Genomic DNA, 25,569 nt, shown 5'->3' on the forward strand with positions numbered 1-25,569 from the left:
CTAATGGGGACATCTCTCAGACTCAATCAGTTTATCCTTTGTTCTCTCCTCATCATTAATTTTTAAAGTGGAGAGAGGAGGAAAGAGCATTTTATCTCTAAAGGCAAATCCAAACTGAAGGGAAGGTGGCCTTGATTACTTTTCATAAGCACATTTAATATTATTCATTCACTAAGTATTTATTGAGTAGTTACTATGTGCCAGGCACTGTGTCAGACGATAGGATGTGGAGTGAAACTTGAGGTCAATTGGTATTAGAATCTAACACTGTAGTCCTTGATAAAAATCTAGAAAGGGACAAACTTGATCTACAAGTTCATATATAAGACAAATTGTTTGACTGCTATCAAGGAAGAGCAGGGAACTGCAAGAGAAGATCTTCATTTAGATTAGAGGTCTGGGAAAGCCTCTAAGGAGGTCCCATTTAAGCTGACACCTAGAGGATGGGCAGATGTTAGTCGTTAAAAGTTCTACACAGCAGTAAAAAGCCTAGGCTAAAGCTCTGAGGAAGGAGGAAGTTGGTGGTAGGATGAATTGAAAGGAAGCCCAAGTGTGGCTCAAGCCCAAAAAGAAAGGCTATGACAGACCTTGAGATGCTGAGCTTTACTTACAGACCATGGTGATGAGTAAGCATTTTTTCTTAAGAGCAATGGAAAAATTCTGAGGGGCTTTAAACGGAAGTCCCCTTTATATTGGAAAGAGCTTACTATGGCTACTCATGTCATAAGATGGTTGGATAAGACAAAGAGTGGAATCAGAAAGATAACCTAGAGTTGCAGAGAGTGCTGACAGTAGTTTGCTTCAGGGTGGTGTCATAGAAGATGGGAGAGAAATAGAGATGGATTCAAGATACATTTAGAGGTAGAACTAACCAGATTTGGTGATAGATTCTATTGGGGGAGGAGGGTCAGTGAGGAAGAAGAGATATGACCCAAAGTTTCTGGTTTGAATATCTGTATGGTGATATAGGGAACACTGGAGTCTTGGGTGGTGCAAACCACCTTGACTGCTAACAGAAAGGTTGGTTTGAGTTCACCCACAAGCACCTGGAAAGAAAGGCATGACAATCTATTTTTTAAAAAATCAGCCATTATATACCCTATGGAATGAGGTATGCCTAGGCAAGGGGGAGTGTGCCCATGACCATGAATAGTGTTGTTGTTGTTGTTGTTGTTATGTGCCGTCGAGTCAGCCCCGACTCATAGCGACCCCTCCTTGGGTTTCCGAGGCAGTATCACTACGGAAGTAGGATTGCCCAACCTTCCTTCCGAGGAGTGGCTGGTGGGTTTGAACCACCAGCTGTCTGGTTAGCAGGCAAGTGACTTAGCCACTATGCTACCAGAGCTCCCTGAATAGTGTTGGCAGATGATATTTCTACATGCATATTTGTATGTGCTGTAAGAATGTCTGGATGTATAGGAGAGCTGACAAGGGACAAGGCTGTGGTGGCTTCTGGGTCACAGCCAGCTACCCTGAGGGAGCGAGTAGTTGGACCTGTGGGCTTGGGACCATGGTTGAGAGAACATCAAGCTCAATTGGCATAAAATACTACACAAAAACATTGCTCTACATCCTATTTTGGTGAGTAATGACTGGGGTCTTAAAAGCTTGCAAACGGCCATCTAGATGCAGTGATGGGTCTCTCCTTGTCCAGAGCAAAGAAGAATGAAGAAAAGCAAAGACACATGGAAACAATTAGTCCAAGGGACTAGCAGACCATGTGATCCTCATATATGACCATGAGACTAGAAGAATTAGATGGTGCCTGGCTACCACTGTCAACCACTTGGAGGGGGATTGGTTAAGAGATCCTGGATAGAGCAGCATAATGCCGAATAAAACTTAAAATCATTAAAAAAAAAAAAAAAAAAGACCAGGTTTGCTGGTCTGATAGAGCCTGGTGAGACCCCTGAGACTATGGCCCCTAGTTACCCTTCAGGTCTAGAACTGAACTCACTCCCATGGCTTCCAGCTAAACAACAGACAGGCAGATGTGTGGTGAACAATTATACTCCTCAGAGCGATTAATCGTGGGAAAACAGAAGGGCAGTGTTTGCACAGGAAGATAGCTCGAGAGGGTGGGAGTGCATGGGAGGGAAGGACACAGGGAAGGGGTAACTACAGGGAGGAAGTGGGAAGAGAGCTGTTACATTATAGGGAATTGCAGTCAGTCATGAAACAAAATGTATGAACTGCTGTATTGAAAATGAATTTGCTCTGTAAACTTTCACCCAAATCACACACACACACACACACACACACAACCATCGTAAAAAACCCAATGGAACAGTCTTGGAGGACACTAAGGTTAACTGGCATAACATAGTCCATAAAAACAAGGTTCTACATTCAACTGTGGTGAGTAGTGACTGGGGTCTTAAAAGCTTGTGTATGGCCATCTAAGGTGTAACTATTGGTATCTCTCATCCAGAGCAAAGAGCAAAGAAAATAAAATATACAAGGAAATAATTAGTCCAAAGGACTAACAGATCAAGTGAACTCCAGCCTTTAAGACCCTGAGACCAGAAGAACTAGATGGTGCCTGGCTACCACTGCTGACAACTCTGAAAGGGATCACAATAGGAGGTCTTGGATAGAGAGTGGGAGAAAACATGGAACAAAACTCAAAATCATAAAAAAAGCCTGGGCTTACTGGTATAATGAAGATTGGTAGAACCCTTGACTCATGCTGGACTTGAGTCAGAATTGACTTGATGGCAGTGTTTTTTTTTTTTTTTTAATAGACATATAAATACCTATCTATCTATATATACATATAGCATACACACACACAAACACACACATATCTTTAAATCTGCATTTGCTATCTTAAGAACTTAAAATAGCATCTGGAAATTTACTGCATCACCCCACTTCTCACTATCCAGTAGTTAAACACCTATTCTATTGTTACAACTAATAAGAGTTCAATAAGGTAGCAAGATATATAATAAATACAGAAAAATCAATACTAAAATCAATAGTTACAGTGTGTACTACAACAGAAAGTACCAGTTATATAGATCATTAAGAAATAATAGAGTCCAAAAACAGTTCATTTGTGTATGTTTGTTTGTATACACACATACACACACACACATGCACACACGTATGTGGTAAAGTGGTTAAGCACTTGGCTGCTAACCAAAAGTTTGGCAGTTCGAACTCACTAGCCACTCTGCAGGAAGAGGATGAGGCAGCCTGCTTCTGTAAAGATTTATAGCCTTGTAAACCCTATGGGGCAGTTCTACTCTGTTCTATAGGGTTGTTAGGAGTTGGAACCCACTCAACAGCAGGAGGTTTGTGCTGCGTCCAGTAAAACTGTACAGCTCATGAAACAAAGCAACACGAAAGAATTAATGGTTTAAAAGGAATGGGGGCCAGGCGGACGCCCTGCATATGGTGCAAGAGTGATGCCTGATGTATCCATCCTGCTTTATTTATACATAAACATATGATTACATCATTATTCTTGGTATTTCCTTAAAACAATCAAGTATTCAATCAAATATTCTTCTACAGTAAAATCAAATATTTCCTTATGACAACCAATTATTATTTAAAAGTTAAAGTTTTACTCTTTCCTGTACCCAAAGGCATTTTCCCATGCCCAAATGCATTGGATGATTAATTGGGTTAATATCTCTTACAAGAATAGCAAATAATCACTAAAATACATCATTCTATAACATAACGTGATTGCTAAGGTACCTGATTCTAAATAATGGTCTGTAAGGTATATTATTCTTAGGGCAAAACATTACTCCAGGGAAACAGGTTAGCAAATATTCTGCTGGGGCAACATTCCGCCCCAGGAACACAAAGCTGGAGCCAAGCAAGCATTCAACCATAAGAGGGGCCTTGTGAAACCATCATATCAATAACTTGGGCAGTTGGACTAAATAATAATAATCCCATGTTGCTTAATATATCCCGATCCCACAAATTTACAGGAATTTTTTCTAAAACATATGGTTGAAAAATGCCTGATTTTCCTTCACTGTCTTCCCACTGCAGCATTGTACTGCTTCTAGCAGGGGTAGAAACTTCTCCTAAACCTCTTAATTGAGTATCTGCCATTTCTAATGGCCATTGTCGGGGCCAATTACGTTTTGCAATTACCGAAACATCAGCTCCTGTGTCAAGGAGCCCCATAAATAATTTGCCATTTATATAAATGCTTAATTGAGGTCTATCTTTAGTAACTTGTTGAATCCAATTAATCTGAGTGCAATCAACATCTGTACTTCCAAATCCATTTTCACCTCTTTGTTTATTTAAATACACTCCAATTCTAACAGTTGGTAATAAAACAAGTTGAGCTATTTTAGCCCCTTCAGAAAAGCTAGCAATTTTTTGTACCCACACTATTACTTTAATTTCTCCCTTATAGTCCTCATCAATAACCCCTGGAACTATCGTAAGTCCTTTCAGTGTATTCCCATTACAACTCATTATAATTCCCACGGTCCCTTTAGGGAGTGGTCCAAAAATTCCTGTTCCAATTGTTTGAGTACCCATTTTTGAAGTTAATATAATTTGGGTGGTGGCACAGAGGTCCAATCCTGAGCTTCCCTGGGTTGCATGGTAAAGGGATGCCATGGAGGGTCACTTTGCTTGGGCATGATCACTGGTGGAGTGAGGGAGAGAGCTGCCCCTATTGTTTGTTGGGGCTGGGGTGAGCCCCTTGAGAAGTTTTTTGAAAGGGGTTTCCCATCAATATGTTTTGGATCTACATTCTGAGGACCAATGCTTTCTCTTTTTGCATTTTGGACACATTCCTGGAGTTCGAGAAACCCCAGCTGAATTATTAGGAGGGTTTCTCTTTTCTAATTTCTTTGGACATTGCTTAGCAACATGTCCCATTTTGTCACAAACAAAACATACCCCAGACATTTTTAAATTAGTTAAAGTAGCAGCCAACATATTTGCTGTGTGAGTTTGAGTGCCTACATCCCGACACTTTCGGATCGTATCAGTTATAGTCATTGTCTGTTTTGACCCAGCCATAACCTGTTTACAATCTTTGTTGGCATTATCATAAGCCATTTTAATTAAAATATTAGCAGCTGTGTTGTCACTAACACTCCTAGAGACTGCAACACTTATCCTATCCACAAATTGTTCACAGGGTTCTGTAGGCCCTTGTATAATTTTTGTAAAATTAGAATTATCAGCTCTTTTTGCTGGTACCTTAGACCATGCCTGAGAGGCTGTTGCCGATATCTGCTGATATGCTTGTAAGGGATAAGTTAATTGAGTTCTGACCTCTAAAAACTGTCTGGTACCACCAGCCACTCCTTGGAAGGAAGGTTGGGCAATCCTACTTCTGTAGTGATACTGCCTCGGAAACCCAAGGAGGGGTCGCTATGAGTCGGGGCGGGGCTGACTAGACAGCAAACAACAACAACAACAACAACCAGAAAACATTTAAAAACTAATGGGAAATTGTGTTGCTGATTTCTCAGACTTGGCTCTGTACAAAAATCATGAAAATACATTTTCCACATCAAATAATCTCCTCCCTCTAATGCAGTTTTAGCTAGCATATACCAGTCATAAGGACATAAAACTTCCTGAGTAATGATTTCCATTAAGGTTTTTACAAATGGTGCTGTTGGCCCATAGGTGGCAGCAGCTTGTTTCAAATCTGAGAGTTTTAAAAAAATGCTTTATGTTCTTGCATGGGTTGATTAGTCTGTGGATCTGTGTACTCTATTACAGGAAAAACATGTTTCAATTCTAATGGAATATCCTCATCCATGGCCCTCACCTTTTGCACCATAGCTTGTAATGTGATAGAGGAAGTAAAAGGGATGTTGAATAGTTAACTTGCTTCCCTGAGGGAGAGAAATAGTTAAAAGGTGGAGGAGAGCAAGTGCCACAGAGGGCATGGTTACAGCTGAAATAGCCTGATTTAAAAATGGTAAGGAAAGATGTAACTTCACTCCTTTACTTCTGAGGGTTCAGTTTCCAATTTTTGCTTGACTGTCTCCTCTTTTAATTTCAACTCTTTCAATTTAGGATCTATATCCACACTTTTCTCCTTTAGGATTTATGCCCACACTTATCCCCTTATCCAATTCTAAGCACAGCTTTAAAATGCTCCAAATAGAAAAACATGCTCTGGAAAATCTTCTGGCCCATGTTCCTTTAAAACGCTCATTCATTTGTCTACCGATGGTTTCCCAGGCTGTCAAATCAATCATTCCTTCCTGAGGAAACCAAGGACAACAGTGATCTATACACTGTAAAAATTCCTCCAACTCCCTTTTAGACACAGAAAAATCTCTAGCCTGAATAATGCCTTCAGAACAGAAATATAATGATCCTTTTCATGGGATCCAAAATTCTCCATGTCAGCCTGGCTTAAAGAAAAACTTACTAAGTTCACCCACACTTACCCTTTTTCATTATCCACTCGGTGGGGTCTCCTCTCAGGGCCACTTGACGCTCTGTTCCAGGTCCCTTTTCGGGCACCAAATGCTGCTTCCAGCAAAACCACACAAGTCACGAAACAAAGTGACACAAAAAGATTAATGGTTTAAAAGGAACGGGGACCAGGCGGATGCCCTGCATATGGTCGAGAGCAATGCCTGATGTATCCGTCCTCCTTTATTTATACATAAACATACGATTGCATCGTTATTCTTGGTATTTCCTTAAAACAATCAAGTATTCAATCAAATATTCTTCTACAGTAAAATCAAATATTTCCTTATGACAATCAATTATTATTTAAAAGTTAAAGTTTTACTCTTTCCTGTACCCAAAGGCATTTTCCTATACCTAAATGCATTGGATGATTAATTGGGTTAATTAATATCTCTTACAGGAATAACAAATACATCGTTCTAAGACATAATATGATTGCTAAGGTACATGATTCTAAAGAATAGTTTCTAAGGTATATTATTCTTAGGGCAAAACATTACTCCAGGGAAACAGGTTAGCAAACATTCTGCTGGGGCAACGTTCTGCCCCAGGAACACAAAGCTGGAGCCAAGCAAGCATTCAATGATAAGAGAGACCTTGCCTTCTCTTAGCTGTTGTTAGAACATGTGCCTTACAATAATGTCCCTTTGGTGGTCTTTTTCTTGGTCTCCAACAGGTTTGATTATATATAAATAGATACATGTGGTGCTCTGGTGGCGCGGTGCCTAAGGTGTTTGACTGCTAACCAGAAGGCCGGCAGTTCAAACCCACCAGCCATTCTGTGGAAGGAAGACCAGACAATCTATTTCTGTGAAGATTTACCATCTCAGTAACCCAATGGGGGTCACTATGAGTCAGAATTGACTTGATGGCAGTGAGTTTGGCTTTGGTCTCTCTCTCTCTCTCCCTACATACATACATACATATATAGTAAAGATGTTGTTGTTATGTGCCGTTGAGTCAGACCCAACTCCTAGTGACCCCTCCATGGGTTTCCAAGGCAGTATCACTCCGGAAGTAGATAGCCCAACCTTCCTTCCGAGGAGTGGCTGATGGATTTGAACCGACAGCCTTCTGGTTAGCAGTCAAGTGCCTTAGGCACTACACTACCAGAGCTCCTATAGTAAAGGTGGTAGGTATTTCTAATAAGTAAGGAAGGGTGGGATTAATCAATAAATGGTATTGAGACAATTGGCTCCCCTTTCGATAAAAATATTAGATCCCTACCTCATATTCCATCATTAAAGATGAATTAATTTTTAAATTCAGTTACCAGAAGAATATACAGGATGATATTTTCATCTTAGGGGTGAGAAAAGCTTTTATATACAGACAGAGAATTCAGAAGCCTTATAGAAAATAACAATTTTGACTACATATAAATGTCAAGTTTCTGTAAGGTGCCACTACAAACAGAGTGAAAAGAAAAACTAGGAAAATATCTTCAGGATAAAAGACAGGAAGTTAATATAAAATATGTTCACAAATTCTTTGATATTCCTCCCCTCACAAGGTGGCCTAATTCCCCTCCACTTGAGTAAAAAGTGGACTTAGTAAGTGGCTTCTAAATAATAAAACCAAGTAGTAGTGACAGTGTGTGGCTTTGGAGACTGAGTCATTGTCATGGATTGAATTGTGTCCCCCTAAACCATGTGTCAACTTGACTGGGCTATGATTGTCAGTGGTTTGGCAGTCATGTAACGGTGTAATGTGGCAGTTGTGTAATGATGTAATCATATCCCATGATGTGATCTGATGTAAGGCGATTAGGGTGGGATGCAACACCTTTAATCAGATCATGGCCCTGATCTGATATAAGGGGAGTGTCCCTGGGGTGTGGATTGTATCACCATTTATCTTATAAGAGATATAAGGAGAGAGAAGTGAGCAGAGAAAGAGGGACCTCAGTGCTACCAAGAAAAAAGAGCCAGGAGTGGAGTACATCTTTTGGAACCAGGGCCCCTGTGTTGTGAATCTTCTAGACCCAGGAAAAGATAGCTGCCAAGACATGAAGATATCTAAGGAACACCAGGCCCACAGATGTTGAAAGGAGACAAGGACCTTCCTCCAGAGCTGACAGAGGGAGAAAGCCTTCCCCTAAAGCTGGCACACTGAATGCAGACTTCTAGCCTCCTAAACTGTGAGAGAATAAATTTCTGTTTGTGAAAGTCACCACTTGTGGTATTTCTGTTATAGCAGCACTAGATAATGAGGACAGTCATAAAAGGCACAGTGATATCCATCTGATCCCTTGGCCCTTTCTCTCTTGGTCTCTTTCTCTCTTGGATCATTTGTTCTGGGGAAGGCCAACTGCCATGTTGTGAGGACACTCATGCAGCCCTATAAAAAAAACAAAACAAAACTCACTGCCGTCGAGTCAGATTTGACTCATAGCGACCCCTCCTTGGGTTTCTGAGGTGGTATCACTACAGAAGTAGATTGCCCAATCTTCTTCCAAGGAGTGGCTGGTGGGTTTGAACTACCAGTCTTCTGGTTAGCAGTCAAATGTCTAAGGCACTACACAGCCCTGTAGAGAGGTCTTTCTGGCAAGGAACTGAGGCATCCTGCTAGCAGCCATGTGAGTGAGCCAGGTTGGAAGCAAATTCTCCAGCCACAGTCAAGCCTTCGGATAACTGCAACCCCTGCTGACAGCTTGACTGCAACCCAGCTAAGCCACTCTTAGATACCTGACCCACAGAAACTGAGATTATAAATGCTTATTGTTTTATGTTGCTAGGTTTTGAGGTAATTTGCTACTCATCCTACACTTGGTTGAGAACTGCTTTTGGCTACAAGTACCACAGATCCCCAAAACCCAGTGACAAACTTTTTTTTCCCTCTTACATAAAACAAGTCTGAAGACAAGCAGTTCATAACACCTTCAGTAACCCAAGCTGTTCTTCATTTGTGTTCTGAGTTTTAGTACATAGCTTGTATTTTCTGAATGATCTCATGGCCCAATATGGTTGCTGGAACGCCAGCCATCACATTTCAATTTCTGACAGGAAGTAAGATGAAGGTACAGGGGGGCCGGGGGGGAAGAAGGGCCTTTATGGAAATTTCACCCAATGGCTCACACATTGACCTATCAGCATGGGAGGTCGAGAAATATTTTTTAGCTGGGCACAATGCTGCCCTAATAATATAAAAGTTCCATAAGTCAATTCAGTCATAATAAGACAAACATTCCAATTAAAAAATGTTGTTGTTGTTATGTGCCGTCGAGTCGGACCCGACTCATAGTGACCCCTCCTTGGGTTTCCGAGGTGTATCACTACAAAAGTAGATTGCCCCATCTTCCTTCCGAGGAGTGGCTGGTGGGTTTGAACTGCCAGCCTTCTGGTTAGCAGTCAAGTCCCTTAGGCACTATGCTACCAGAGCTTCTAATTAAAAAATAGGTGAAGTATTTGAAAGGACAGTTCTCCAAAGAAGATAAATGAATAGTCAACAAATATAAGAAACTCAACATCATTAGCCATCAGGGAAATGCAAATAAAAATCACAATGAGATACCACTTCACTCCCAGTAGGATGGCTATAATCAAAAAGACAGATAATAAAGTGTTGGTGAGAATGCAGAGAAATTGGAACCCTGCCAGTGGAAATATAAAATGAAGTAGCCACTTTGGAAAACATTTTGCGGTTTTCCCAAAGGTTAAATATAGAGTTATGATATGATCCAGTAATTCCACACCTTGGTATATGCCCAAGAAAAATGAAAATATATGGCCACACAAAAACTTGTATATAAATGTTCATAGCAACATTATTCATAATAGCCAAAAAGTAGAAACAATCCAAATGTCCATCAACTGATGAATGTGTAAATACAATGTGGCATATCCATGCAATCCCACAGAATGTGGAAATTATTGAACAGTACCACTGATATCATATGCAAGTAAATCTTACTGAAGATAATTCAAAAACAGAAGTAAATTGACAGTATATTAACAGAGAACTTCCAGAAATGCAAGCTGGATTCAGAAGGGGACATGGAGTGAGGGTTATTATAGCTGATGTCAGACAGATCTTGGCTCAAAGCAAAGAGTACCAGAAAGATGTTTACTTGTGTTTTATTATTATGCAAAAGCATCATATTGTGTGGATCATAACAAACTGTGCATAACATTGAGAAGAATGGGAATTCTAGAACACTTAATTGAACTCATGAGGAACCTGTACATAGACCAGGAGGCTGTCATTCGAACAGAACAAGGAGACACTGCATGGTTTACAATCAGGAAGGAAGTGTGTCAGGGTTGTACCCTTTCACCATATGTATTCAATCTGTACGCTGCAAATAATCCAAGACACTGGATATATGACAAAGAATGTGGCATCAGGATTGGAGAAAGGCTGATTAACAACCTTAGAGACACAGACAAAATAACTTTGTTTGCTGAAAGTGAGGATGACTTGGAGCACTTACTGATGAAGATTAAAGACCACAGTCTGCAGTATGGATTACACTTCAACATACAGAAAACAAAAATCCTCACACCTGGTCCAATAAGCAGCATCACGATAGATGGAGAAAAAATTGAAGTTGTTAAAGACTTCATAATACTTGGTTCTACAATCAATGCCAATGGAAGTAGCAGTCAAGACACCAAAAGACATATTGAATTGGGCAAATCTGTGGCAAAAGATCTCTTTGCTGAAGAGCAAAGATATCTCCTTGAAGACTAGGATGCACCTAACCCAAGCCATGGTATTTTCAATTGCCTCATATGCATGTGAGAACTGAACAATGAATAAGGAAGACTGAAGAAGAGTTGATGCTTTTGAATTGTGATGTGGACAAAAAATGCTGAAATTTCCATGGACTGTTAAAAGAACTAACAAATCTGTCCTGGAAGAAATGCAGCTGGAATGCACTTTGGAACAAGAATGTCCAGACTTCATCTCACTCGCTTTGGTCATGTTGTCAGAAGGGACCATTCTCTGGAGAAAGATGTCATGCTTGGTAAAGTGGATGATCAACAAAAGAGGAGAAGGTCCTCAACAAGATGGGTTGACACAGTGGCTGCAGTGATGGGCTCAGGTATAGTAGGGATAATGAGGCTGGCACAGGACCAGGCAGTGTTTCATTCTGTTGGACATAAGGTTGCTATGAGTTGGAGATAACTCATTGGCACATAACAACAATAACAAATATCCATGTGATGGAATATTCTCCAGCAATGAAAGGGAATGAAGTACTGATACATGCTACAACATGGGTGAATCTTGAAAACATTATGCTAAGTAAAAGAAGCCCGTTACAAAAGACCACATAAGATTCCATTTATATGAAATGTACAGAACAGGCAAATCTATAGAGACAAAAACTAGTGATTGTCTAGTGTTGAGGTAAGGAGCTCTGGTAGTGCAGTGGTTAAATCATTTAGCTTAGCCAAAAGGTCACTGGTTCGATGAGGCAATCTGCTTCCACAAAGATTCACAGCCTTGGAAACTGTATGAGGCAGTTCTACTCTGTCCTACAGGCTATGTGTCGTAATTAACTCGATAGCAATGGTTTAGGTTTTTTTGGGTTTTTTTAGTGCTGAGGTGAATGAAGAGATTGAGATTGAGGTATGAAGTCTAAGGAGCAAGGAAATTCTTTTTTGGAGTAATGAAATGTTCTATAATTGATTGTGGTTGCAAAACTTTATGAATATATTAAAAACCATTGAATTGCACATTTTAAATGGGTGAATTAAAAGATATGTGAATTATATCTCAATAAAGCTGTTTTTTTTTTAAAAGTTCTGTTAGACAAAGATAAGTAAGCCCTTTTACACATACAATACTGTGTTATCAGTGGTAACAAACATTAATCTACAGGTAAATAGATGGGGTAAATAGAAAAGCTGAATGATCCAGTATGTCCAGGCAAAAAGGCATATACCCATGATCATCTATAAGGTTGGCAGACAATATTTCTGCATACTATTTGTATGTGCTGTAAGAATGTCCACATAACTAGAACTAACGAGGGGCAAAGTTATGACAACTTCTTAGGCACAGTCAACCACACTGATGGAGTGAGTTGCTGGACCTTTGGGCTAGGGACCACGGTCACAGGGACATCAAGCTCAATTGGCATGACACACTACACAAAAACATTGTTCTACATCCTACTTTGTTGACCAGCAACAGGGATCTTAAAATCTTGCATCCGGCTATCTAGATTCAACAATGGGTCTCTCCTCATCCCGAGCAGAGAAGAATGAAGAAAACCAAAGATGCGTGGAAATAATTAGTCTAAAGAACTAGTGAACCATGTGAACCTCAGCCTATATGATCATGAGACCAGAAGAACTAGATGGTACCCAGCTACCACCATCAACCACTCAGAAAGGGGTCAGTGTAGGAAATCCTGGATAAAGTGGGAGAACAATGTGGAACAAAACTCAATATCATAAAAAAAAAAAAAAAAAAAAGACCAGGTTTACTGGTCTGATAGAGCCTGGTGAGACCCCTGAGACTATGGCCCCTAGATACCCTTCAGGTCTGAACTTGAACTCACTCCCATGGCTTCCAGCCAAACAACAGACAGGCATATGGGGTGAACACTTACATCAGGTAGATACACTCCTTACAAGTAGATACACTCCTTACAACGAACAATTACAGGAGAACAAAAGGGCAGTATTTGCACAGGGAGATAGATAGCTCAGGACAAAAGGGCAGTATTTGCACAGGGAGACAGATAGCTCAGGAGGCAGGAAAGCATAGGAAAGGACACAGGGAAGAGGTAACTATGGGGAGGAAGAGAGCTGCTACACTGTGGGGAACTGTGGTCAATGTCAAGAAACAAAATGTGTTTGAACTGCTTTATGGAAATTGAATTTGCTCTGTAAATTTTCACCCAAATCACAATAAAAACTAAAAAAAAAAAAAAGTTCTGTTAGTGAGGAAGAAGGAAACAATGCATATTAGGTAGGCAACTAGCAGTTTCTGCTACAGTTCATATCCAAATCATATAAAGAGCTCTCACAAATTAAGTTTTTGAAAATGAGTTAGTAGAAATATAAAAAAGATATAAAAAGGCATTTCGTAAAATAAATACAAATATAGGCATATAAAAAGAATCTCACCAATAATAAAAAAATGCAAATTAAAAGAATTATATATCTATTTTTTTTAACCTGTTAAGATTGGCAATGTTAAGCACATACTTTTTGATTCAGAAATTCCACCTTCCAAGAATGTATCCTGTGGTTAAGCACTTGATAAGTAATCAAAAGGTTGGTGGTTTGAATTCACCCAGCAGTGCCTTGGAAGACAGGCCTGGCAATCTGCTTCTGTAAAATCACAGCTTTGAAAACCCTACTCTGCACACATGGGGTCTCCATGAGCTGAAACTGACTGGATGGCAATCAACAACAGGAATGTATTCCACAGAGCCATGTTACTCAAGAGCTGTCTCACCAACAGCATTGACAGCGTCTACATTTTAACAAGATCCTCAGGCAACTCCTAATCATGTTGAAATGTGAAAGTGCTGATACAGAGCATTCACATAGAAGAGCAAAGATATATGCATAAAGATTTTTATTGCAGCATTGTTTATAATGTTGACAATTTTTTAAAATCAATATCCATCAATAAGCCAAAACCAAACCCACTGCCATCAAGTGGATTCCAACTCATAGGGACCTTATAGGAGAGAGCAGAACTGCCCCATAGAGTTTCCAAGGCCGTAAATCTTTATGGAAGCAGACTGCCTTCCTCATCTTTCTCCCACAGAGGGGCTGGCGGGTTAGAAACTCCAATCTTTGGCTAACAGTTGAATGGTCTAACCACTATGCCACCAGAGCTCCTTATCCATCAACAAGGAACAGTTAAATTACAGTATATCCATTTAATAGAAGACCAAACAATTATTAAAAAGAAAGCGGTACCAGAGAGAAGGATACAGGGAAGAGGTAACTATGGGGAGGAAGTGGGAAGAGAGCTGTTACATTGTGGGGAATTGCAGTCAATGCCATGAAACAAAATGTGTATGAACTGCTGTGTGGAAAACGAATTTGTTCTGTAAATGTTCACCCAAATCACAATAAAAATTAAAAAAAAAAAAAGCAGTACTTTTACTAGTGATATGAAAGATATCCAGTACATTGTTGTTGTTGTTGTTGTAATGTGCCATCGAGTTGGACTGACTCATAGTGACCCCTCCTTGGGTTTCTGAGGCAATATCACTACGAAAGTAGATTGCCCCATCTTCCTTCTGAGGAGTGGCTGGTGGGTTTGAACCACCAGCCTTCTGGTTAGCAGTCAAGTGCCTTAGGCACTACGCTACCAGAGCTCCCATCCAATACATTAGTAACCGGAAGAAAAAAAAAGAAAAACAAACTCACTGCCATCCAGTCGATTCCCACTCATAGCAACACCTCCTTAGGTTTCCAAGGCGATATCTCTACAGAAGTAGGTTGCTCACTCTTCCTTCCATAGAGTGGCTGGTGGGTTTGAACTACCAGCCTTCTGGTTAGCAGTCAAATGCCTTAGGCACCATGCCACCAGAGCTCCTTAACACATACTAGTATATAAAAATATCCATTTGATGAACAGCATATATGATTAATACCATTTTATTCATAAATGAGAGGGGTGTTGAAAGAGATCATGGACTTTTATGTTCCTCTATATACATTACTCTATTATTGGAACTTTTATTTTAATTATAGAGTAATTTAGTAACTGAAGGAGATTCTGTCTGGACCAGCCACTGGGGGAAGGCTATCACCAAGGGTGATGTTAGTAAGTAGTTCTCATTACACAGTGTATATTTGGTCCTTGCCATTTAAACAGAAATTCAAAACTTCAATGGTTCACATCATTCAGCAGGACAAAGTGCATTACTTAGTGTGATCCAGCCTCATTTACTACTCCTGCCTCACCCTCCTACCTGCCACCCTCTTGTACCTACTGTTCCAGCTGGCAGAACCACCTACTCTCCTTGACCAGGCAGTGAGCTCTTTCTCCTTCAGGCCTTACCACAGGTGCCTGTCTGGAATCTCTGCCCTGAATATACAATACTATGATACTATGTAGGAGCTCTGGTAGCATAGTGGCTAAGACACTTGCCTGCTAACCAGACGGCTGGCGGTTCAAACCCACCAGCCACTCCTCGGAAGGAAGGTTGGGCAATCCTACTTCCGTAGTGATACTGCCTCGGAAACCCAAGGAGGGGTCGCTATGAGTCGGGGTCGACTCGACGGCACATAACAACAACAACAACATGATACTATGTGTGTGTGTGTGTGTGTTTATATATATAATGAAATTATCCCCTGGCATTTAGTAAAATGTCAGTAAGTGATGGGTATTTTTATTATAACATCTGTCTCATTCTATTAAATTACTTATTTACTTAACCCTCTCATTCAGTTGAAAGTCCCCGGAAGACATTGCTGCTGTTAGCCGCTGCTGTTGAGTTGACCTCGACTCATGGTGACTCCACACACTATAGAACAAAATGCTACACAGTCCTGCTCCATTGCCATGATCAGTTGTGGAAGCAGATCACCAACCTATCTTCCTAGTCTATCCTGGCTTAGAAGCTCCACTAAAACCTGTTCAGCATCATAGCAACATTCGAGCTTCCAATGAGGGACAAGTGGGAGCTACACATGAAGCACACTGAGCTGGAATTAACCTAGGTCTTTAGCACTGAACCATGAATGCCTTAAAGATGAGGACTGTGTTTTATTGTCCTTGAGCACCCAGCACTTAGAACATGGCGCCCAGTCAGTGCTTAGCAAAAAGTGTATTAAATCATATCTCTATAATCCCTATGCCAGAAGCCCAGATGGTGCAAGCTACCCAGTGACTCTGTAGAAGAAAAGGCCTGGTGATCTGGTTCCATGAAGATTACAATTCCCCGTGGCCCAACTTTCAGCCAACCAATATGCAGGCCTCTAAGGTGAACAACACCACGAGGGAGGTACACACTTGACCACAGGAGATCAAAAGGGTGACATTTGCCCAGGGACAAAATTCAGAAAGCAGGAAGGGGTAAGAAAGAAGAACGGAGGGAAATGATAAGTAAGGGAAGAAGCAAGAAGAGTGCTGTTACGTTGTGGGGATTGCAGAGAATGTCACAAAACGTGTATGAATTGTTAATGGAAAACCAATTTGCTCTGTAAAATTTCACCCAAATCACAATCTGAAAAAGAAAAAAGAAAAGTTTACTGCCTAGGAAACACTGTGGGACTGTTCTAATCTGTCACACATAGGGTTCCCATGAGTCTGGGGCCAACTCCATGGCAGTTTATAATAACAATCCCTACACCACACCTTTTCCTCCCACAAGATGTATATTCCCCTTTCTTCTGGGCCAAGGAAAATCACATCCCTTCCCTTTGACTGTATCAAATACAAGGATTTTTTTCCCTTCTCTGCACTCCAATAATACAACTTTTATTTGAATAGCACTGCTAACTCTTCAGAGTGCTTTCATATTTACTTTCTTTTTCCTCACAACAACCCCAGTAATGAGGAAACCAAGGCAAGGGATGGGAGGAGTAGGGAAATGTTTACTGAGGGTCTACTAAGTGCAAGGCAATTTACTCATAGTATCTCTTTTAATCCTCCAACAAGCCTTGGAGGTGGGTGTTATTATTCCCATATCATAGACGTGAAAATAAAACTTCAGTACAATTATGTCACCTGTTGAAGAACTCACAGCTATTTAGTGGTAGAGATAAGTTTTTAACCTGATTCCTCTAACTCTAAAGCCCGGGCTCTTTCCATGACAACATGTGAATATATTTGTCTATGAACTATATTCCCAAACTGGACAGGGCAGGAGGTAATAGTTCTTGATTTCCAGCCCACCACATCTTCCACCAGACCATTTGGTATGTTATATAAAGTCTGTAACACACAATTTAACAATTAATCACATTGTATCTTACCTTGTTATCTAATTGTTTTATTTATATCTGATTCCATGGCAAGATTGGTAATATTCCCTGTCCCTTAGGCAGGAATTGTGTCCTAAATGTTAACCTCCCTGAGCTCCAGTTTCCTCCTCTTTAAAATGTCTATCTCAGCTAGGGGCTGGGGCAGGAATGCAAAGGAAAGGACACAGGGAAGAGGTAACTACAAGGAGGAAGTGGGAAGAGAGCTGTTGCATTGTGGGAAACTGCAGTCAATGTCATGAGCCAAAGTGTATGTGAACTACTGTATGGAAAATGAATTTGCTCTGTAAACTTTCACCCAAATCACAATAATTTTTTTAAAATGTCTATCTCACAGGACTGTTGTGGAGATTAAATATCACTTGTAAAGGCATCTCCCACAATGCCTGGCACAGACGCTCCATAGATGTTTGTTGCATCTCAACCTATCTCTTTTTCATCTCCTTCAATAAGTCACACAGGCCATCAGTATCAGTTCTTGTTGACTGATTATTCATATTACAACATTGGTTAAGGAGTATTTTCATGGGCAGATGTTGAATTTTCTCCCTTCCTATTCCCCAAAAGGTTTGTATCAACTATGCAGAGGAGTGAAATGCAGACTACAGAGTGCTTAAGCACACGTTAGACTAATATTACAGAGTGCATAAGCACGCATTAGACTAATATTCGAGCCCTGTCAGTTGTACATTAAGTCTATTTTACAGATGAAGAAAGTGAACTCTTAGGGAAATTACTAGTAAACTTCAGATATGCAAAAGACTCCATCCCAGATCTTAATACACCTAGGCCTGGGCTCCTCCCACTCCACAAAGCCACCTTCCAAAGGTCTAACTAAAAGACAGGGACCTATAGGCCAGGAACACCACTTACCTTAATATTTCTTGCTCCTCTCCTACACCCGCCCCTTTTGCTTCAGGGGATGAATTTCTTCCAAACTCAAAATATTTTTGCACTGAGAATGTCAGGTTCCTTTAAAGTCTAGGCTGACATAATACCTAGCCCCACCTCCAGCTCCTCCCCTGGGCCCGGTTCTAAGCCCTGCCCACTGTTCTTTGCCCTGGGCCAATTAACGTCCTGATGCCATTCCGCGCCTCATCCGGGTTCCTGGGATTGGGAAATTGGCCTCGTAACCAGGCAACTACTTTACCACCCCCCCGGGGCGGATTTTCCTTTCAGTTAGTTGAGGCTCTCGGCTCAGCGGCTGCCAGCTGCCGCAGCCAAGTGCCCCGCCTCCGCACCCGTTGCTATAGAGCAGTACACAACCCCTCCTTCCCACTTGCCTTTCTCTAGAACCGCTTCTAGTTGAGCAGGACAAGGGTCTGCGGCCCTTTGCGAAGGAGGATTGGGTGGGAGGGTTGGAGATGGCGCGTCAGGCCGGCGGCCTGGAGGGGTCAGGAAAATGTGTGACTTATTGAAGGTGATGAAAAAGAGATAGGTTGAGATGTAACAAACATCTATGGCGAGTTTGTGCCAGGCATTGTGTGAGATGCCTTTGCAAGTGATATTTAATAAAGGAGCCGAAGGAGAGTTAGAAGAAATGAGTCGGGCAGGGGATAGGATTGGGAGAGGGGAGAGGAGGGTGAAGGAGGCTAGATCAGTAGTGGGGAGATTAGAGGAGAACATGATTTAAGGGGGAGGTGGGGAGAACTGGGGACAGGAGAATCCAGGAAGTGGGGAGATTGGGCTGCTGGTGGAGGTTTAGAGCCACTGTGAATGGGAGGAAAAGTCTTGGAGATGGCATCCTTAAGGGAGAAGGATCCTTAGTGGGAAGATTGAAGTGGAAGTTGGGAGTCAAAACTCAAACTAGACATCACAGGGATGAGAACAGAAGCCTAGTTAGGAGGAGGTCAGAGCTGATGGGTTGGTGAGATAGGAGCTGGCCACTGGGGGCGAGGGAGCTGAGTGCTGGCAGAAGCTGAGGAGCCCTTCTTTCTCAGAACAAGAACTGAACTTCGTCTGACTCCAGAGCCTTCAGCCAGGAAGAAAGATGTCAGATGAAGATGACCTGGAGGATTTTGAGGCAGACCAGGATGACTTTGAAAAAGAAGATGACGAAAAGGAGACAGAGGAGGGAGAGGACTACAGGAAAGAGGGGGAAGACTTATCTGAGGATGTGAGAGCTTGGAAAGGGAAGGGTCCTAGGGTGAAGGAGGGCATTGGGTGGGAAAGAGATTCCTGACTCCACTGTCTCCTGCAGTGGATGCCCAACTCCCTCACAGAGGACTTGATGAAGGAAGGGCTTTCTTTGCTCTGTAAGACTGGCAATGGACTGGCTCATGCTTATGTCAAGTTGGAGGTCAAAGACAGGTGGGTTTGTGGGGGCCAGCTGAAGATTGTGAGAATTGTAGGGCTCCAAATCCTTTCCCACCCTCATTCCTTTTTATTTTTATTTTTTTGGTTGAGAGTTTGGATCTCTCTCATCCTGGTCCAGTGGTGAAGGAAGAAGATAATTTATTTTTCAGGAGCTCTGAAACTCCCTACATCAGAGCTTGTCTGGGGAATTGGAGACTGAGAATATGTAGGAAGATTCCTTCTGGATCCCCTCATTAGTCCTTCAGAGTGTGCATTCTCTGCCTTTCTCTGATTCCTGGTCCCTCACTGTTAAGAACATAACTACCGTCTCTTCCCTGGCCTCACTCCTCCCATCTGTTTCCATTCTCCCCGTTATAAGTCATCTCCATATAGACTTTTCCTTGCTGGATTTAGCCCTAATCCTCTGCCACCCTCTAGGGATCTGACAGACATCTACTTGCTGCGTTCCTATGTCCATCTGCGCTATGTGGATGTTTCTGAGAACCACCTGACAGACTTGTCCCCACTCAATTACCTCACCCACTTGCTCTGGCTCAAGGCTGATGGCAACCGGCTGCGGAGTGCCCGGCTTGATGAACTGCCCTACCTACAGATTGCCAGTTTTGCTTATAACCAGATCACTGACACTGAGGGCATCTCTCATCCTCGTCTGGGTAGCCTGGATCTCAAAGGTGAGTCCTTAATTACAGCTGTGCACAAGATTCTTCCCTTCCTAACCTGGGGCAAGACATGTAGGCAGTGTGGTCCTTGGCTGTGCCATGCAGCAATCTGCATTTGTTCAGACACTTATTATAACATTCTTTATGAGTTTTGTGAGCTGGAGACAAAGCAATGAACAAAAAAATCAAAGTTAACCTCTTCCCCCCCAAAAAAAGAAAGAACATTTCTGTCCTCATGTAGCTTACATTCTAGTTTAGTTGAGGGAAACAATTAGCAATGAACATAGGAAATAAATTAAAACAGTATGTTAAAAGAAGATAAGGGGATGGGGACACAGGTGACAATTTCAAACAGGTTAATTAGGACAGGCAGCATGGAGATGATGGCATTTGAACAAAGACTTGGAGGAGAGGAAGTTAGCAATGTGGATTGCTGGGCACTCTTCATTCACTCCTCAAAGGCTGAGGCAGACATGTCCCTTAGGCCCTTGGACTACCAGGCCACTTGCTCCAGGGCCCCCAGCTGTTATGTCTGGAGCTGCCCCTCTTCACTGTCCACCCAGCATTAGAAGGAGAGGATGATTCAGAGGCTCCCAGAAAATCAGGGTCTAATGCTGGACACCTGAAGTGGCCCATTGAACTCTTGACCCTCTTCCTCCCCAGGGAACCGCATCCGTATGGTGACAGGTCTGGATCCCCAAAAGCTGAACAGCCTGCACACACTGGAGCTTCGGCGGAACCAGCTGGACAGCACCCTGGGGATCAACCTCCCCAAGCTGAAGAATCTCTTCCTGGTAGCTCACAGGGTCAGAGGGTAGATTAGGGTAGAGGGCACTGTGATGGGGGGGGGGGCAGGATGTCTGGTTTCTAGTAGGCTCAGCCACGAACTTCATTATCATAATGGTAACTCATATTATTTATTGAGCCCTTACTTTGTGCCAGATTCTGTGGAGATACAAAGTTAGAACAGATAAGGTGCTTCCCACCTAGCATAGATGATGATACATAATACGTGGATAATACAGAAATAATTTGTTTTGATACAAGTAGCAGCATAATGTGCCATAACTGAAGTACAGGCATCAGGCCAAGGGGACCACTTAAATGTTTAGCCTTTTAGACTCTTGAGCATCTTCATTCCAAGATGACTTCTCCTCAGCAGAGAAGTGGGGGGGTGCTGGGCCTAGGGTGGATTGAAGCCTCTCCTCCAAATCAGAGGTGGCTTTGGTAGTGTGCGTAGCAAGGGATTACTACTAGCCTTTCTGTGGCTAGCAGCTTTTCCTGGGCTGCTTTACTCTTCACAGATCTCTAACCCCCTCCACTCCCCTCTTCCACCCCTCCCTCTCTACCTCTTGAATTTGCTCTTGTGCTTCACTTCTTTCTGACTTGCTTCCTTCCCTACCCCTGCTCCCCTAATCTATTGTGTCTTGGAGTCTAGGCCCAGAACATGCTGAAGAGAGTGGAAGGCCTGGAGAACCTAAGCAATCTCACCACCTTGCATCTTCGAGATAACCAGATTGAAACCCTGAGTGGCTTTTCCCGGGAAATGAAATCACTGCAGTACCTCAACCTGAGGTACGCACCCCCTCAAAGCCCCACCTTGCTCCTACCTCTGACCAGGAGTAGCTTTAAGCCCCACCTTGCTCCTGCCTCTGACCAGGAGTAGCTTTTTACCCTCAGTTCCTCTCTGGCCCTGATCTCCCAAATTTGCCACTCCCAGATCCTCCCAGATCTTCCCTTCATCCTCTATTCTGACCCTCACTCCTCCCTTCCTTGCTTCTGCATTCAGTCCTAATTGTCAAACTAAGACCATTATAATCTGGGACCCCTGAATCCTTATCATTCGATCCACAATTATTGAGAATGTGCTATGTGCAAGGCTTTGTGCTATGTTTTGGGAATATCTAAAGGAATCAAAGACAGTCCCTGTCCTTAAGGGCTTGTAGTCTGGCTCCAATTCTCTTTTCCTAGCTCTGCCTGCAATGGTTAAGTGCTTGGCAGTTCAAATCCACCCAGAGGCACCGTGAGAGAAAGACCTCGAGATCTGCTTCTGTAAATATTACAGCCTAGGAAGCCCAATGGGGCAGTGCTACTCTGTCAACATGGGGCTGTAGGATTTGAAAATCAACTTGAAGTCACCTAATAACCACCACCCTCATAGGAGTTACTTTTGTCCTTTCCATCTCCTAGGCTTCAATTCCCCTATCCATTCCTACCTCTCTTCCCCTGAGTCCCACTTGTAAGGGATGGCCCCTTTACTGATATTAAACTTAAGATGCACTCATATTTGAGGAGAGAAGAGTATTTAAAAGAAAGTCTCTAGGTAGAAAGCAACTCTTCTCTGATGAGGATATTATATGTGTTTCTTTAAGCAAAGATGTTAGGAAACTGCCTCCTTCCTTAGTGAACAAAGTCCAAATCCTCAAGGTTGGCAATGGAAAGAGAATCTCCAAGTGGAGAGGTAGTTGCTCCTTGGAGCCCCAACTCCTACTCCTAACCCTGGGGACAATCTCCTAATTAGCTCGGTTATATTGGTCTGGTGGTGTTCATTTGTTAACCATCTAGGCAGGGATAACTGGACCCTTCCTCAATGACTGCTAACTGGGAATGTTTGGAAGTGTGTGTGTGTGTGTGTGTGTGTGTGTGTTTTGGATTGTCTCAGTGACTGGGAGGTGACCCTGGGGCCAGAGATGCTAAACATCCTGCAATGCACAAGACAGTCCAAAACAAAATGCCTGTAGCACTCTTAGTAAGAAACATTGTGTGATGTTCAGTACCCCATTGGGATGAGGTTCGAACATTTAAAGACATGATTTCATGAAGACTCCATGACAAGAACATGAAAATAAACACAGACTTATATAATGAGGCACACTAGGAGATGAAGCTTGTTCTTTATGCTAAGAGGCCCCAAACCATCCCTTTCTCTAAGTTCCTTCCTATAAGCAGGCCCAACATAGCACCTACCACACTGAGCCCATGCTTAGATCCCAGTTACTTCTTCACTGGCCTGTTCCTACCTTCAAACCTCTGATTAAGTGTTATTGACACAGAAAGTCAGCCCCTTCCAGGGAGATTTCCTCCTTCCTCTGCAGCTATAGGACACAGTTGTGGCCTAGCTTTGCTACTCAAGCGGATAAAGGCAGTACATTACAGGATATAATTTAGCACTTAGGGATTCCATGAAAGGTGGAAGCAGGTGGAGGTGGGGTTGGTTGGCATCTTTCTAGCAAACCTTGCAAAGCTTGGCAGGCCAATCCACAGGGGTAGTGTTTCTAGGCAAACAGGAGCCCAGTGGGAAAGTCCCCTAGAGGTCTCATTCCTGGCATGTTGCCCCCTAAAGCCCATTATTCCTGAGTGAACCTCTCCTGACCCCATGGCAGGGGCAATATGGTGACTGACCTGGGGGAACTGAGCAAGCTTCGGGACCTGCCCAAACTGCGGGCCCTGGTGCTGCTGGAAAATCCGTGCACAGATGAGAGCGATTACCGCCAGGAGGCTCTGGTGCAGATGGCGCATCTTGAACGGTTGGACAAGGACTTCTATGAGGAGGAGGAACGGGCTGAGGCTGAGGAAATCCGTCAGAGGATGAAGGAGGACCAGGAGCATGAGGCTGAGCCTGACCATGAGGAGGACCTGGACCAGTCAACAAACTAAAAGCAGTTCTAGCCTTTGAAGATGGTAAAGAAGCCGGGAGAAAGGCAGGAAGAAGAGGCCAAGGGTGGCTAGATGTAGGGGAAGAGAAGTTGCTGCAGGAAGGAGGTGGGTAAGGAACAGCAAGGGAAAGGATAATGCAAGGAGAACTTTTGGAGAGACCAGCGTTAGGAGTCAGGGGCACCTCAGTTGAGGAGAAAGGACCTGAAGGGCCTAGAAGGAGCTGACAAAAGGCTTAGGAGTCACATCAGGAGGCTGTAAAAATAAGTGAAAAGAACTGGGGTAGCAGAAGAGGAGTTGGGGGTGGTGGTGGACCGTCACACCTTACATAAAGATCAGTTAAGACAAGACAGATCCAGGCCAATGCACAAGTAGGTTGGTGATGGTGTATGAACACAGCTGTGCCTAGGAGAGATGGCAGGAGAGGAAGATCCTGTGCTAAAAGTCTGAAGCTGAAAATAACTGACAAGACACCAGGTAGGGATGGAGAAGAAAGGAGGGCAGAGTGAGGCAGAAAAACTGAGATGAGCCCAAAGAGGTGTGGCAGCTGGGCATTTAGATGGGGTCAGAGACAGACATTGGGAGGCAGTAGGGCCCAGAGGCTTTACTTCTGTCCTCTTCCTCCAGGAGATAAATGCACTGGCCCCAAGACCCAGCAGGATTACCAGTGGGGGCCACCACTTTTACACCCCTCATCAGGTACTGAGGATACCTGCTTTTGTTTCTGATCTGGGAATTCATAACAGCCTGCCGCCCTAGCTCTGTGCTGGGAACCTGGACAAGGTGGGGTGCTGGTGGGCCTGAGCTGCACACTCATCCTCAGGCAGGAGACAGCCCTCACTTTGGTCTGAGTGGGAGTCAGGCCCCGATTGACTGCATGGGCCCACTGGATGCTTGTAGGGTTGGTGAAGAGAACTATGGAGATGGAAGTGCTCTGGAATGTTTAGCAACAGTTCAGTTTTGGAATAAAGAGACATTCTGATACTCTTGTGTCTGATCTGGTTTGTGAAACACTGAGTCTGTCTTGGGCTTCACTGGCAGTGTAAGGTTCAGTTTCAGGATTACTGGGGTGAGATGATGCCTGTTACTTTGTGTAGGTCGGAGTGTGGGTATAAGCAAGCGCGCGGGCGTGGGGGGCCAGGTCCAAGGTTACTCCCAGCCCCCTCCCTATCCCTTTCCGAAAACCCTCCCCAGACCCTTATCCGTCCCCCACCCGCGCACCTACGTGCGCCTCCGATGGCGGCTCCTGACTCATCGGGGGCTCTGGGTCACATGCACTCGCCCGGCCCTATCGGCGCCTCCCCCCCGCCCCCCCCCCGCCCGGGAGCCGCAGCCGCCGCCACTCCTGTTCTCTCTGCGCCGCCGCTACTGTCGTCGTCGCCACTGGCAGAGTCTGCAGCCCCGAGGTGAAGCCCTGGCCGGCCTGCGCCCCCCGGGTCCCTCCCCTCACTGCCGCTCCTTCCGCCCCCGCTCCTCGCCTTTGCGATTCTCTGGGCCGCGCGCTGCGCACCTGCTGGGTCGACGCGGCTCGCTTGGCAGCCTACTTCACCAGCCTTCCCGGACCCATCTTCACGGTTTTCTGTCTGTCGCTC

The 25,569-nt window shown here is 43.3% G+C and overlaps 1 protein-coding gene across 1 annotated transcript; it reads left to right on the forward strand.

Annotated features, from left to right (window-relative positions):
* The first annotated feature begins 19,338 nt into the window (after positions 1-19,338).
* LRRC23 (leucine rich repeat containing 23) lies at positions 19,339-23,980 on the forward strand. Its single transcript, XM_007937133.2, has 6 exons — positions 19,339-19,464; positions 19,549-19,658; positions 20,082-20,335; positions 20,987-21,117; positions 21,762-21,898; positions 23,707-23,980. The coding sequence occupies exons 1-6, from the start codon at positions 19,339-19,341 to the stop codon at positions 23,978-23,980; spliced, it is 1,032 nt and encodes a 343-aa protein (XP_007935324.1).
* The last annotated feature ends 1,589 nt before the right edge of the window (positions 23,981-25,569 follow it).

Source organism: Orycteropus afer, unplaced genomic scaffold (genome assembly GCF_000298275.1).
Source record: "Orycteropus afer afer isolate SDZICR_OR568_19922 unplaced genomic scaffold, OryAfe1.0 scaffold00040, whole genome shotgun sequence".
Classification (NCBI taxonomy): Eukaryota; Metazoa; Chordata; class Mammalia; order Tubulidentata; family Orycteropodidae; genus Orycteropus; species Orycteropus afer.

Coding starts and splice junctions, on each gene's coding strand:
- LRRC23 (XM_007937133.2), top strand. CDS start 19,339: ATGTCAGATGAAGATGACCTGGAGGATTTTGAGGCAGACCAGGATGAC. Junction 19,659..20,081: donor AAGTTGGAGGTCAAAGACAG/GTGGGTTTGTGG, acceptor GCCACCCTCTAG/GGATCTGACAGACATCTACT. Junction 21,118..21,761: donor AGCTGAAGAATCTCTTCCTG/GTAGCTCACAGG, acceptor CTTGGAGTCTAG/GCCCAGAACATGCTGAAGAG.